This window comes from Amaranthus tricolor, chromosome 2 (assembly GCF_026212465.1).
Source record: "Amaranthus tricolor cultivar Red isolate AtriRed21 chromosome 2, ASM2621246v1, whole genome shotgun sequence".
Taxonomy (NCBI): domain Eukaryota; kingdom Viridiplantae; phylum Streptophyta; class Magnoliopsida; order Caryophyllales; family Amaranthaceae; genus Amaranthus; species Amaranthus tricolor.
In genome coordinates, this window is record NC_080048.1 from 14437413 (window position 1) to 14450781 (window position 13369).

General features: G+C 32.0%; 2 protein-coding genes across 2 annotated transcripts; both read right to left on the minus strand.

The window, feature by feature from the left end:
• Positions 1–2592: 2592 nt before the first annotated feature.
• Positions 2593–4390, minus strand: LOC130804998 (serine/threonine-protein phosphatase 7 long form homolog). Its single transcript, XM_057669596.1, has 3 exons — positions 3527–4390; positions 3016–3453; positions 2593–2936 (listed from the first exon to the last, which is right to left on the minus strand). The coding sequence occupies exons 1-3, from the start codon at positions 3827–3829 to the stop codon at positions 2847–2849; spliced, it is 831 nt and encodes a 276-aa protein (XP_057525579.1). The 5' UTR covers positions 3830–4390; the 3' UTR covers positions 2593–2846.
• Positions 4391–10652: 6262 nt separating this feature from the next.
• LOC130804999 (succinate dehydrogenase subunit 4, mitochondrial) lies at positions 10653–12966 on the minus strand. The gene is made up of 4 exons (XM_057669598.1): positions 12863–12966; positions 12686–12777; positions 12379–12592; positions 10653–11040 (listed from the first exon to the last, which is right to left on the minus strand). The coding sequence occupies exons 2-4, from the start codon at positions 12746–12748 to the stop codon at positions 10802–10804; spliced, it is 516 nt and encodes a 171-aa protein (XP_057525581.1). The 5' UTR covers positions 12749–12777; positions 12863–12966; the 3' UTR covers positions 10653–10801.
• Positions 12967–13369: the final 403 nt, after the last annotated feature.

A 13369-nucleotide genomic window follows, 5' to 3' on the forward strand; every position in this document is an offset into this window, starting at 1 on the left:
GTGATTAGTGATAATCAACGGTCATTTAGGCTGGTCAAAGGTCATTTGGATTGGTCAACGACCACTTAGCCTGAATAGTGTAGACTTTGATACTTTGGAGGCAATAATTCGCAAAAAACAAACTTTAAGGTTGTAATTCGCAAAAACCCTAAACTTGAAGGCTGTTATTTGCAAATTACTTTTTTTTATTTGAATTATCTCTTAAATACTATCTTATTATTATTATTATTATTATTATTATTATTATTATTATTATTATTATTGCTACATCTACATTAATAAATTCGTCTTTACGTATGACATTATCTTTCAAGATAAAGGTAGAGTTGTATAATATATGTATTTGACGATCAACTCGAAATTAGAGCTTAATGTTAAAGTTTTATATAGTTAAATGAAGATTGTATAACTGGATGCAAAACTAGTAAAAATAACTAACTGAGCATATGGTATTCACAAAAGCTCTTCCAATGTATAAGTTAGATAATGATGGACATCTGAAAAGTGTGATATAATTATACATAATGATAAAAAATTTTTATTTCTATAATCGGTGTGCTTTTACAAATGGAAATTTGATTCGATATAAATAGTGACCTTGAGGTTGTGTTCGAAACTAAAAAATCTTTTGCTCGAAATGAAATTCTCAAACTAGGACTCTTCCCTTTGAATGGGGATGCAAATTGTGTCTGGAGAATGTTAAAACCAAACTCTTCCCTTGAAAAGTCCAAAACCTTTCAGTAAGAAATTTAAACTCTTTCCATACACATTCCTTTCAAGAAATTGCCAACTCCTCCGGTAGAAGAAAATAAGGATGGCAATGGGTCAGACTCGGTTCAAATTATCCACCCTCCGACTTTGCTCTGTATAAACTCGGATTATTTTTTCTGTCCACTTCCAACTTTACTCCTACTCGACTCTCAAACCTCTGATAGAGTGAGAATTATTATCAAGCTTTATACTTATCGTTATTATACCAATGATTTAAAAGCATAAAACAATTGATAGAGTATGTCATGAACTAGCTTGGCCATTAGATGAAAATTGCTAAAGATTGAACAGATAAAAATGTAAAGAATGTAACAACGTGTATGTAAAATGAAAATGTATATCAAAATGTAATCAAAAGACAATTACAAAAGATAGTATACAAGTATTCGAGAGGCTTGTTCTCTTCAAAAGAGTATTAAACTCCTCTTAAAACTATTACTGGAATGAATACTTAATTCCCTTCCCTTCCCCTCTATTTATACTAATTATTCCTACCTTTTACTCCCTACAACTTAACTAATTGCTAAGTAGTATTTATTGCTAATTCCTATATTACCCTTTTTTAGCCCTTCGTGACATACCGGCACCTAAAAAATCCACCTTGTCCTCAAAGGTGGGTAAAATTGAATTGGACTTCAGCTTTTAAACAAAAATGAAAAATTTGAAAAAACTAAGATTTTTTAACAACTTATTTCCAAAAACAAGTTTCGTTCAAACTTTATTCCCAAAATAAGCGTCCGTACATCCGAAGCTAAGTCTGGTAAAACATCGCACTTACTAACAACGAATTAAGAAGAAATGGTCAAAATTCAGTCAAGCATCAAGTCGTTGTTACTAACAGCGACTTAATGCCATTAAATCGCTATTAGTAACAGCGACTGCATGCTTGACTGAATTTTGACCATTTCTTTTCTCTTTTGTATGATTTAAACTAGCCGTTGTAAAATTGAAAAATAGTTGTTATGAAGTTAAAAATAACCGTTGTTATTATGTTTTATAAATAACTCCATCATTTCCCAACTTCATTATATCCAAACTCCATCATTTTCACACTTCATTGTATCCAAACTCCAACATTTTTGTTCTAGTTAATCGATTTTGAAGGTAACATTATGAGAGTATTATTCTCAATTTATAAATGTTAATATTATTTTTGAATGTTTACTTATGTTAATATATCGTATGTGATTCCTAGATGTCACAGAAGCATTGTATTGAAGAGCTTTGTGATTGTGGTTATGAAGTTGAGATTAATAGAGATTGCAGCGACGTCGATCCTGACCATGATTTTGTTGCTTGTCCTTTCTATTTGGATGAAGGATTGGGGTGCACATACTTTAGGTGGGTTGCTCCGAAGGGTACCAAATCGCTTGAAAAGGAAAAACAAGAGCTTAAAGTTGAGGTATTTAATCTCAAGAGACAAATACATGATATGGAACATAGGATAGAAGAGACTGATAGGATTATGAGAAAGTTCAAGAAGCCATCTTAGTTAGCGGCGGTGGTTTAACTTAACGAATGAATTATGTAATTTGATATGGTTTCGTTGAACATGAATGGAATTGTGTTGAATTTTCGAGAGCATTTCGCCTATTTGAATATGATTGTGTGTTTGATTTTGATTAAAAAACATACTTAATTCTTGGCGGAATGATTCATCGCCGAAAACTCTGAGGAATTAACATCATTTCATTCATAATAAACATGTGATAATACGATAAAAATATATACATGTAAACATATATTAGAAATTATATACAAAAGTCCAAATGTTACAAGTATTCAATATGTACAAATGTTCAATATATACAAACGCTATACTAATGCTACTCCTCCTCCTGTACCCTGTCTAACTGTGACGGTTTTCGACGCCTCCTACGATAGTAAGAAGCCGTCGCATGACGCTCGGGTAGGGGAGGCGATTGATAGTGGGATGATCCAGCACCCTGGGAGGACCCGGCACCATAGTCGGGGCACGTTAAGTCTACCTCCTCAAGATGAACGTCAGAATGATGAGGAGATGACCCCTGCTCGTACATAGTGGAGTCGGGCAGAGCGACTTCTGGAATGAAGTGCTAAAACTGTGTCCCTAGGAGTATGTCTTGGGCAATCTCCCGTATAGGCTCCTCCTGGGTGGAGCTGATGACAGATGCAACGCCCTGTGCCTGCATTAAGACTGATGTATTAATGTAATGTATAACATGTAAGTTCATTGCATAATAATCAACGTTGAAGAATACTTACAAACCGTGTCATCGTCGGTGCTGCGGGAGCGTACTGGGCTGCCGCGATGATACCTCGTGGTGTCATCCATCGACGAGTGATGGAGAGGAACCACGACATGTAATCCGCCGAAGTAGGTGCGCCTACTGCCTCAATCGGCGCACCTTGGGCCAGTAGCTCTAGCCTGTGCTCCCAACGAGCTATATGGCGCCAGTTCACCTCCATCCAGTTCTTGGGCTCCCGACCCTTGCGTGAGCTATGATGGAGAACAACCACTGTGTCACAAGGCGGTGGGATGCCCTGTACCATCTCAAATTGGCGCAGTACGCGCTCAGGGAGATGAACTTCGACTATGTCGAAGCATATCAAAGGTACAGAGGCTCTCCATGCCCCTGACAATATACCTGAGTGCTGAGGCAATGCAGCGTATGCCTCAGCGGGGTAAGGGTCCCATAGAAACTAAAGGTGAAAATGTAATTAATAAATGATAGTTACACATATACAAATATAGTAATTAATAAATGATCTTTACCTGGTCAATTCGAAGTAGATCGAATTGATCACGGTAGAACCCCACGCCTGATCCAGTGTGGGTCCTTGTGCGTCTGTCAAAGGACCACCGCGATCCATACGGCACATGTGGGGTGGAAGAACTGGTGGCGCAAATGCACCACGTCCCACACTCCTCATCGGTTGCCCAATGAGAATGTGCTCCCACGCCCAAAGCTATGAATTGCAAATATAAGTAAGTAAACGAATTCCACCGTTGCTGTTTGGTCATTTTCTTGACCTTCTTGAGTAGTCTCTTCATCCTCAATTGCAGTCGAATTCTCATGCTCGTCTTCCTTATCAACGACTTCCTTTTTGACTGTCTTTGAATTTTTCTTAGACATTTTCATGAGTAAAGCCTCCCAACGCTCATCTGATTTTTTTTATTTTTCTCTAAATACTTGTTTCTAAACTGTTCAAGATCTGCGTTGAACTGTATGGCAAGTTCTCTCATATTCCGAGATTACTTCAACTAACTCCTCCATACGATGCAAAAACTAAAGTATGGCATATTTCCGACATAGTTGAACTCCAGCAATACTCTGACCTCGACAGCTGCTGTTCTTGGACTCAAGAATACCATCAGAATGCCAATTCTGAATATCGCGGCCTCCGACGTGTCTTCAATCACCAAGAATCGAACATATTTGATACCAATTGTCATGAACTAGCTTGGCCATTAGATGAAATTGCTAAAGATTGAACAGAAAATGTAAAGAATGTAATAATTTGTATGTAAAATGAAAATGTATATCGAAAGATTAAATGTAATCAAAAGACAATTACAAAAGATAGTATATAAGCATTCGAAAGGCTTGTTCTCTCCAAAAGAGTATTAAACTCCACTTAAAACTATTACACTATTACTTGAATGAATGCCTATTTCCTTCCCTCCCCTTTATTTAAACTAATTATCTCTACCTTTTATTCCCTTCAACTTAACTAATTGCTAAGTATTATTTATTAGGGGTGTTCAAAGCCGGGTACCGGGTCGACCCGGATCCGGAAATCCGGGTACCCGCTTTTTCGGGTACCTAAAATTGTGATCCGGTTCCGATCCGGTTTAAACCGGGTCGGAAACCGGATACCCGGTTTTCTTAGATTAATTTTTTTTTTTTGTTCAACTGTGCATTTTTATCTCTATTTTTATTTAAAATATTTTTTTATATAAAATTCAAATACTAACTCTTTAAAAATATTTAGCTTAATTGGTCATAAAAGACAAATTAAGAAAATTAAAGAATAATATTGTTACACATTGGTATAAGCAAGAACAATTATACAAAAAAAATTTATCTACGGGAGAAAAATTATATTAAGATTCAACCCAAAATTAACTTAATAGATACTATCATTATTTTATTTATGAAAAAGTAAAAAAAAAAAATTTAAAAACAAAAAAAAAAAAAACTGATACCGGGTACCCGGTTTTCAAAAATATGTGACCCGGATCTGGATCCGATACCCGGTTTAAAAACCGGGTACCTGACCCAGATTATCCGCTTTGCAAAAACCAGGTAAATTATCCGGTTTTGAAAACGGATACCGGGTAATCCGGATCGGATATTTCGGATCGAGTTTTTTTGCACACCCCTATTATTTATCACTAATTCCTATACTACCCCGTCCTAGCCCTTCATGACATAGTAGTCTTTCAAATACAACTAGTTGTAAAAGCACTATCAGAAGTAACAATTGAGATATACACTACAAGTACATCTATAGCCATCTTAAAAAGAGTAGGAAATTTGCTTGATTACTTGCCTTTGATGCAAGTGGATTTAAAGAGATGTTTAGCTTGTCTTTGATGCCGAGTGGGTGATGGGTAGCCGAGGGATCCTTGTGGTGGCCAGAGTGTAGTATGATTTTCTCGTTTCAGGTAGCACTGTTAGAAAAAAAAAATATTACATCACTATATGTCACTAGGGTTTAGTTTTTTATTTAATAAATTTAACTAGGCTCAAAACCAAAATATCAATGAAATGCACATTTTAATTTTAAAAATTTTAAGTTTTAAGTAATAAAATTTTAAAAATTTTATGTTTGGATCTCATGTGTTTAAACTTTAAATTTGAGAATGTAACATTTCTTGTGCTTAAGAAAACTCATTTTCAAATTTGGTTTGAATAAATTATGTTCATTTTGTTTTTAAAATAAAGTTCAAATTTGTTCAAAATATAAAATGGCTTAAACTCAAATTTAAAGTCGGATGTCGGGTCGAGTTAGAGTCTGAGTAAGACTAGGATCGAAGTCGGGTTGGAGTATCAGATTTTATATGATATCCAACTCAGGTTTGTCTTCAAATCAAACTCGGACTCTATGATCGAATTCGGGGTCGAATATTTTTTCTCTTCTTCGAATCAGATTAAATTGTTCTGATCGAGTCGAATTAGTGGCGAACTTAGATTGAATTGCTATCCCTAGAAGCAAACCCATTGTGGACAGGGTTGTCTCATTCATTTTTGAATTTCAGAGCGAAAGATATAAAGGAGCGTTAAAAACTTAAGACCTAATAAATAATATAACACGCTTTTGTTTTGTATTGTTGATATTTTAAATATTTCATAAAAAAAGTCCTAATAACTCATTACATAGCAAAAAAAATGTAAATTATACCTAAATTTAATTAATTCAAGTTAAAATCAATAGATATATGAAGTTATATTTTTTGAATGTTAAAAAATTTAACGCCTTGAACAATAGCCCGTTTTACCCTTTTTAATCGACCACTATAATTGGGGCCAAGTATACAGTGCCTCCGACTCATATTCCTTGGTCTTCGACTTTTTTTTTGTTTTTTTTTGGTGCAGACTTAAAAGAACAATATTTGGGAAATCAAAATCCAAAATCATTCCATCCATAAAGAGTAGAGAAGGAAGGCTCACTTGGATCCGATCCTTCCAACCAATATTTCTTATACTTAACTTTTTTCTTTTGCAAATACGCATTCAAATTCCAAAAAAATGTACAGAAGGAAGCTCTCTTGGAAACCAAGCCAATTATATACTGAAGTACACTCCATTCTACTTATAATTTATAGGACTAGGCATTTTTTACAATAACCACCAAATTTAGGAGTATCCAAATTCTTTTCAAGCAACAGGCGTGAACAATAACGTAAATAATTCTAAATTTATGAATGTATATACGATGATAATAGATAAAATAAATAACACCAATAGTATTATGAGAATATAATCATAAAAAAATCTTAACTATATAGATTTAGTACTAAACAATTCATATGTCTCCTCTTATTTTGCTCATTTGTCATTTAAGTATATACTTTTTATTTTTGCATTATTTTGATTTTGGTCTATGGCCCATCACTTTTTAGTCTCTCTATTTCTTTATTACTTCTTGCATTTATAATACAAAAAGAAATAAAAATACTACTTAATACTCATCTTGTGTTAAATTTTATCTTAATATCAAATAATGTTATTTAAAAGGGACAGAAAAGTATAACTTAATAAAATATAGATAAATTTCACGTGGTGATCATGAGATTTAAGGTTTTCAAGTGGTAGACAAACTTTTTCTAAAATTCACATGTTAATCCTGAAATTTACCAATTGAAAACTTTGTGACTTTTTTTGACGATAGAATTTAATAATCCGTTAATTATGAAATGTCAAAATCATACCCTTCCTTCCCAATTGTTAAAAATGCATAATATCCCCAGTTTGAAACAAAAATTTCCCCAATTCTAATTTCCAAATAATAGAATTTAATCAAGAACTTAATCACCCGTTAATTATGAAATGTCCTAATTTTGCGAGTTTGATCAAGAATGTTCAAGTTCAAGCTAAAATTTTGATCACATTAGAACCCATACAAGTTTTTGAAGGTTTTGCAACTCATAATTTTCCCCAATTCTCCATAATTCCTAGCTTTTGCGCCTCAACAATCACTCATAAAGCTACCTTCTTGCCAAACCAACGCTTAAGCTACAATAACCACCCAAAAATAAACCCAACTCTTAAACTTTGCCACCCTTTTCATTTTATCGCCACTCCCTCCCCCTATGAAATTACGAATTTGTCCCTAAATTTTAAAAAATTACAAATATGCCATTAGACTTAATAAAATATTATTATTATACTATTATTACTATTATTATTATTATTATTATTATTATTATTATTATTATTATTATTATTATTATTATTTTTATTATTATTGTTATTATTGTTAGTATTATTATTATTATTATTGTTGTTATTATTATTATTATTATTATTGTTATTATTATTATTGTTATTATTTTAAAGATTATTTTTATTATAATTAATAATAATAATAATAATAATAATAACAATAAATAATTATTTAAAAAAAAAATTCCATTCCTACGAAATCCGCGAGCCCACCATGGGTCACTCGCACAAAACCCGCGACTCGAACATGGTTCACTCGCACGTTTATTGTTATTATTATTATTATTATTATTATTATTATTATTATTATTATTATTATTATAATTATAATTATTATTATTATTGTTATTATTATTATTGTTATTATTATTATTATTATTATTATTATTATTATTATTATTATTATTATTATTATTATTATTATTTTTTATTTTTATTTATTTATTTATTTATTTATTTATTTTTTATAAATTTTTTTTAAAATATTATTTTTATTATAATAATAATAATTATTATTAACAATAATAATAATAATAATAATAATAATAATAACAACAATAATAATAGTAAAAATAATATTAACTTTTTTTATTTAAAAAAAAAAAAATTGAGTCACGCGCGACTCGACCATGGCTTAGTCGCATAAAACCCGCGACTCAGCCATGGCACAATAGCACAATTTGTGCGACTCAAATTTTTTTTTTAAAATATTATTATTATTATTATTATTATTATTGTTATTATTTGTTTTTAAAATATTATTTTATATTCATTATCATTATTATTATTTTTATTATTTTTATTATAATAATAATAATAATAATAATAATAATAATTATTATTATTATTATTATTATTTTTAAATATTTTTATTATTATTATTATTATTATTATTATTATTATTTTAAGTCAAGGGGTAAATTTGTAATTTTATTTGGAAGAGGTGACGATAAAATAAAAAGAGTGGCGAAGTATAACAAAGCCAAAATAAACTCGATTCACTCAAAATCTCTGGATTATCAATGGAATTTTTTTTTAAAATATATGATGTTGAATGTTGAAAATGTCACACTCTACACTGAACACCAGTTGGTCTTGTTTCTCAAAATGCAACCACAATAATTAACGCAGCCGTTTTTTTTCGTATTGTAAGCGTTTGACAATTAGACTTTTGTTCTCTTTTTGATTCGATTTTGTGTTTTAGTTTTTTTTTTTTTTTATTGGTCAAACAACAAAAAAACATGTAATAAAGACTTTTCAACCAAAAAAAAAAAAAACTGCTTCTAGTAGGATGGACTTACTTGACACTATTTTTATTGTACATTTTTCTTCAATATTTCATTCATAAATCCACATTCTTCTTCAATATTTCATTCATAAATCCACATTCTCGACTTTCCACTTTATTTAATCACGCTTTACCTCATACTCCTAAAATTTAAGGTTAATATACACTATTTTAATGTAAACCAAGTACATACAAGACCAATCTTCCTAGTAGTTTTCTTCTTGGCATTTAGCATACTTTTTCTAATAAACAGTCAATAACTAACAAAAAATTTTACTAAATATCTACCTAACAATCTTAAACAGTTAGCTTAATATCGATTCATATTTTAGCTGCTCAAACTAGCCAATAACTTAAGTAACAATCATTTATCATACAAACTAATTGTCCAATTTTGATGAAGCCTAGCTTTTATTTTATCCAGTTTGTGATGATGAAGATACCTTCCTCGTGAATTTCGAACAAAAACGTCAAATTTCCTCTCAAGAGACAAAAGACCAAAACAAATGTCAATTTTGTTATTGAGATCTACGACGAGTTGTATCTTCTCGGCAGCGCTAAGATGAAATTTCACAAAGGTATCAAATGATAATGGAAGAAAGTAAATGTCAAATATGCATTCTTCTTGTCATTCTTTTCGTTAACATATTCATCGTCATTGCTAGTAGAAAATCTTTTGATATCAAAACAAAATTCATAAATAGCAAATTAACATGTATCAAGTCATGGATAAGAATTTAGGAGAAAATAGAAAAAGTTACTTCCCCAATGTTAAAATGCAACATAAAAAAGCCAATAGTAATTAATACCCACAATCCACTATTAAAATAAGACACGAAAGTATCGGCAAGATATAATTTGGGTATTCAAATTGTCTCCAAAACGTATGCTAGAATTTCGAACACATAGCAACATAGTCACCTAGAATGAGAAGTGCACCCGAACGGATAAACATAAAATTTGGCAATTTAAAATTTTCAAAATAAAGCATATACTTGACAAATGATTTTTTGTTAAATTTTTATTTGCTCTTGTCTGTATTTGACAATGATTTTTTTTTTCTTTTTTTGTACTATTTTAATTTGCTATTGACTTTTACTTTTGTGGTTGGTTAAACATAAAAAATGTATTTTAGTAAATAAATATTTAAGACAAAATAAAAAAGCTACTATGTAGTTTTCATTAATTTTTTGGCAACATTCTCTAACATACGGCTAATAGCCAATAATTATTTTTTATCAAATATATTTTAATAAATGACAAACCAATAGTTGATAAAAAAACTGAACAAAATTAGCTAACAGCTACAACAACCAATTGCCAAGCACTCCATACAACAAAAGTTCAATGCTTCCATATGTACAAGAGTATCTAAGAGTGAAAAAAAAGTTTTAGTCAAATCAAGGAAGAGAAAGGAGATGATGGAACAAGAGAGGTATACCTGTGAATAGACGAAGCAGCAGACACCCAAACTTTGGATGTTAGTGACGGCTTCACTGAAATTCATCATCTATGATGCTCGGTTGCTCAAGTACAACGTCCGCACCAAATTAACAAGAAATAAACTTCGCATACAGAAGAACGACAAAGAAAGAGTGGCCCGAAATGGAGGACTATCTATCCAAAGCAGTCAAAAGGAGAAGCATTGGAGATATCACCAATAACAAGAGAATCATGGACTAAATTTTATTTGCTCGACAACAAAAGACAGATGAAGTTCTGAAAATATAGGTCATTCCACTCGACCAGTTACTGGAGAACAATGAACCATAGAAAATCAATCATCGAATGTCGAGTTCAACTAATAACCTCAGAAAAAGAGTGCCAATATAAGATCTTTCATAACAATCAAAAGATACAATTTAACACAAACCAAGATAAAAGCTCGAGTCATTTCATGGTGAACATAATCTGCAATAATCTCATTGAGCCCTTCTTCAATATGGAACAAAGGAGACACAGCTGTATGGTACAGTCCAGCAATTCTATTCGAAATAGGCACACTCTTATCTTCTTTGATTTCTCCCTTACCTTCCTTCATCTCATAACCTATAGGGACAATACAAATAAATCCATAATGACTTACTTATAAGAGTTCTATGAACAATGAAACTATAAAATAAGTCATCAATAATCACATATCTTTTAACTGTTGTGGTATCGTACTCCCCTTCTCATTACCTATTCTAATTCACCTCTACATATTTAGTTTCTTCCCCTATTAAAAAATGAACCAAATGCCTTTGATTCAGTAACTGAACCAAAAACAAATCCAAACTTAAGCTCAGGCCTAAAGGAGGAAGACCACACTGTCCATCTCTTGACTCCACTCGTAATAAGGCAACATAAATCCGGCTACACTCCAACCGACTAGAGACAAGCCTAGGTGCCAGACATGAACCAGCAAGAAGAACTTAGACAAAGTAGGGCACCTTTTAGAGGAAGAAATACACACCTTCACAAAAAGAGGAGCATAGTCAGCAAGGAGTACATAGTCTTCTACAGTTCTACCTTACTTGGACCACTGCCCACATGTGCAAGAACCCTACTTAATCATGCACGTGACACTGCTAATCAGTTAAGTAGTAAGAAAGTTGTATCAAATTAGGAAGGTTGTTATGTTAGTTAGAAAGATCTTGTTATGATTGCATAGGATTGCCAAGTTGGCCAGCTTAGAGCCTTATGATCAAAAGGGAATACAATGATTCTCTTAATTTCTCATTTGTGAAGGCCATATATACAGCCTTAGCATGTTTTTTCATGACAACTGTTGATGAATAAAGAAAATCCAGGAGGAAATTCAGAAAGTGTATATTTCAAAGGGGGGTTCGGTTTGTTCTTCCTAATATGGGTTATCGACTTCTGAGTGAAGCAAGAAGATCAATTCAATACCATTCCAAACAAAGAAAAAGGTGACTTAAAACTTATTTGAAGGTAGGAGGATAGAGGCTTAATAATCTTGCTGGGTCCATTAAATTCAGCAATATTAAGCCGTCATTGAAGGATTTACATCCCTTACATGGTGCACATATTCTACTACAACTGTTATTAATATCAGGGAACGGGGTTAGCAACTAGCTTGCAAGAATAGATTTTATGTGACATTAGATTTTCGCTTTCAACAAATAGTTACATCCCATGTACAACTAGACCACTTAACCATATTAAGCGAGTAAATTGAAGAAAACTAGCAAGTGTGAACTCTGATTCTACAAGAATTAATTATACGAAATTGGCATTGTTGTTGTTGTTGTTGTTGTTATTTGATGCCATCAAAACCATCTATTTATACCTAACAAACAAAAAAATATACAGAATACTGCAATAAAATACTATAAGCACACAAATTAAGGAATACAGAAAACGTAGAACTAGATAAATTCTTACTTTGTTTATTTGAAGTATCAGTGGAGAAGAACCTGGAAAGGCTAGGGTTAACAAAATGGGAACTTGAAAAAGATGAAAAAGAAGGAGCAGCATGTTTAGCAGCACCAATTGATGAAAAGTAAGAATGGAAAAACCCTAGCTCAGGATCAGCGCGCGATGCAAACACGCCAGAATGAGATGCAATTCTAGCGCTATAACCATCACAACCAATAACCTACAATTACATAGTAAATTTGGAACAATGAAAATCAATGGATGAATCAAATTGAGAAATGATTGAAAGAAAAAAATGCTTATTTTCACTTACAGCGTTCAAAAGCGAAGAGCGGGAAGATCTGGAGATTGAACGACTGATTCGTGAAAGCATCATCTTGATGTTGACGAAAATTAAGCTAGGATCTGAAGATCAAAAGTTACTGATCAATTCAAAAAATAAGGAATTGGAAGAAGCGAGGAAAAAAACACCTATAGAATTAGAGCGTACCTAAGATTTCGAGGTGTCGGAAATCGGAATGATCTCGGGTTGTAAATTCCAAATCCTCGCTAGTGGACACTCCATATCTCCTCTTAGGGTCGGTGGTAAATAGAAATTTAGTGAAGGAGAAATTATATTAATAAGAAAAAAATAAATATAAAATAAAAATAAGTGATTAAGACGGGGAAATATTGTATGTTTGCGAGTGAGATTATAAGATAAGTGAAATCATTGCAAAAAAAAAGAAAAATATGTAAAATCAGCGAGACAAATTAAATGAAAGCTGGTGCAAAATGAGAGGGACAATGAAAACAATTGTTAGTGATCGGTTGGCATTTGGCATCATCGGTGAGGAAAGTCATCGATAAACTGTTAATTAATCAAATATGAATCTAACTCTAAGTGAGTTTGAGGAAAAAACTTTAACCTAATTAAATAAAATGGGGTGATCCAATGTAATCTGAATATCAAATAGGTTAGGTTAAGGTCAATGTACTAAATTTGAACAAAACTATA

Coding starts and splice junctions, on each gene's coding strand:
- LOC130804998 (XM_057669596.1), bottom strand. CDS start 3,829: ATGAGAATTCGACTGCAATTGAGGATGAAGAGACTACTCAAGAAGGTC. Junction 3,454..3,526: donor ATCTACTTCGAATTGACCAG/GTAAAGATCATT, acceptor TTTCACCTTTAG/TTTCTATGGGACCCTTACCC. Junction 2,937..3,015: donor CACCGACGATGACACGGTTT/GTAAGTATTCTT, acceptor GTCTTAATGCAG/GCACAGGGCGTTGCATCTGT.
- LOC130804999 (XM_057669598.1), bottom strand. CDS start 12,748: ATGATGCTTTCACGAATCAGTCGTTCAATCTCCAGATCTTCCCGCTCT. Junction 12,593..12,685: donor GCTCTTCGCTTTTGAACGCT/GTAAGTGAAAAT, acceptor ATGTAATTGTAG/GTTATTGGTTGTGATGGTTA. Junction 11,041..12,378: donor TGATACTTCAAATAAACAAA/GTAAGAATTTAT, acceptor TTGTCCCTATAG/GTTATGAGATGAAGGAAGGT.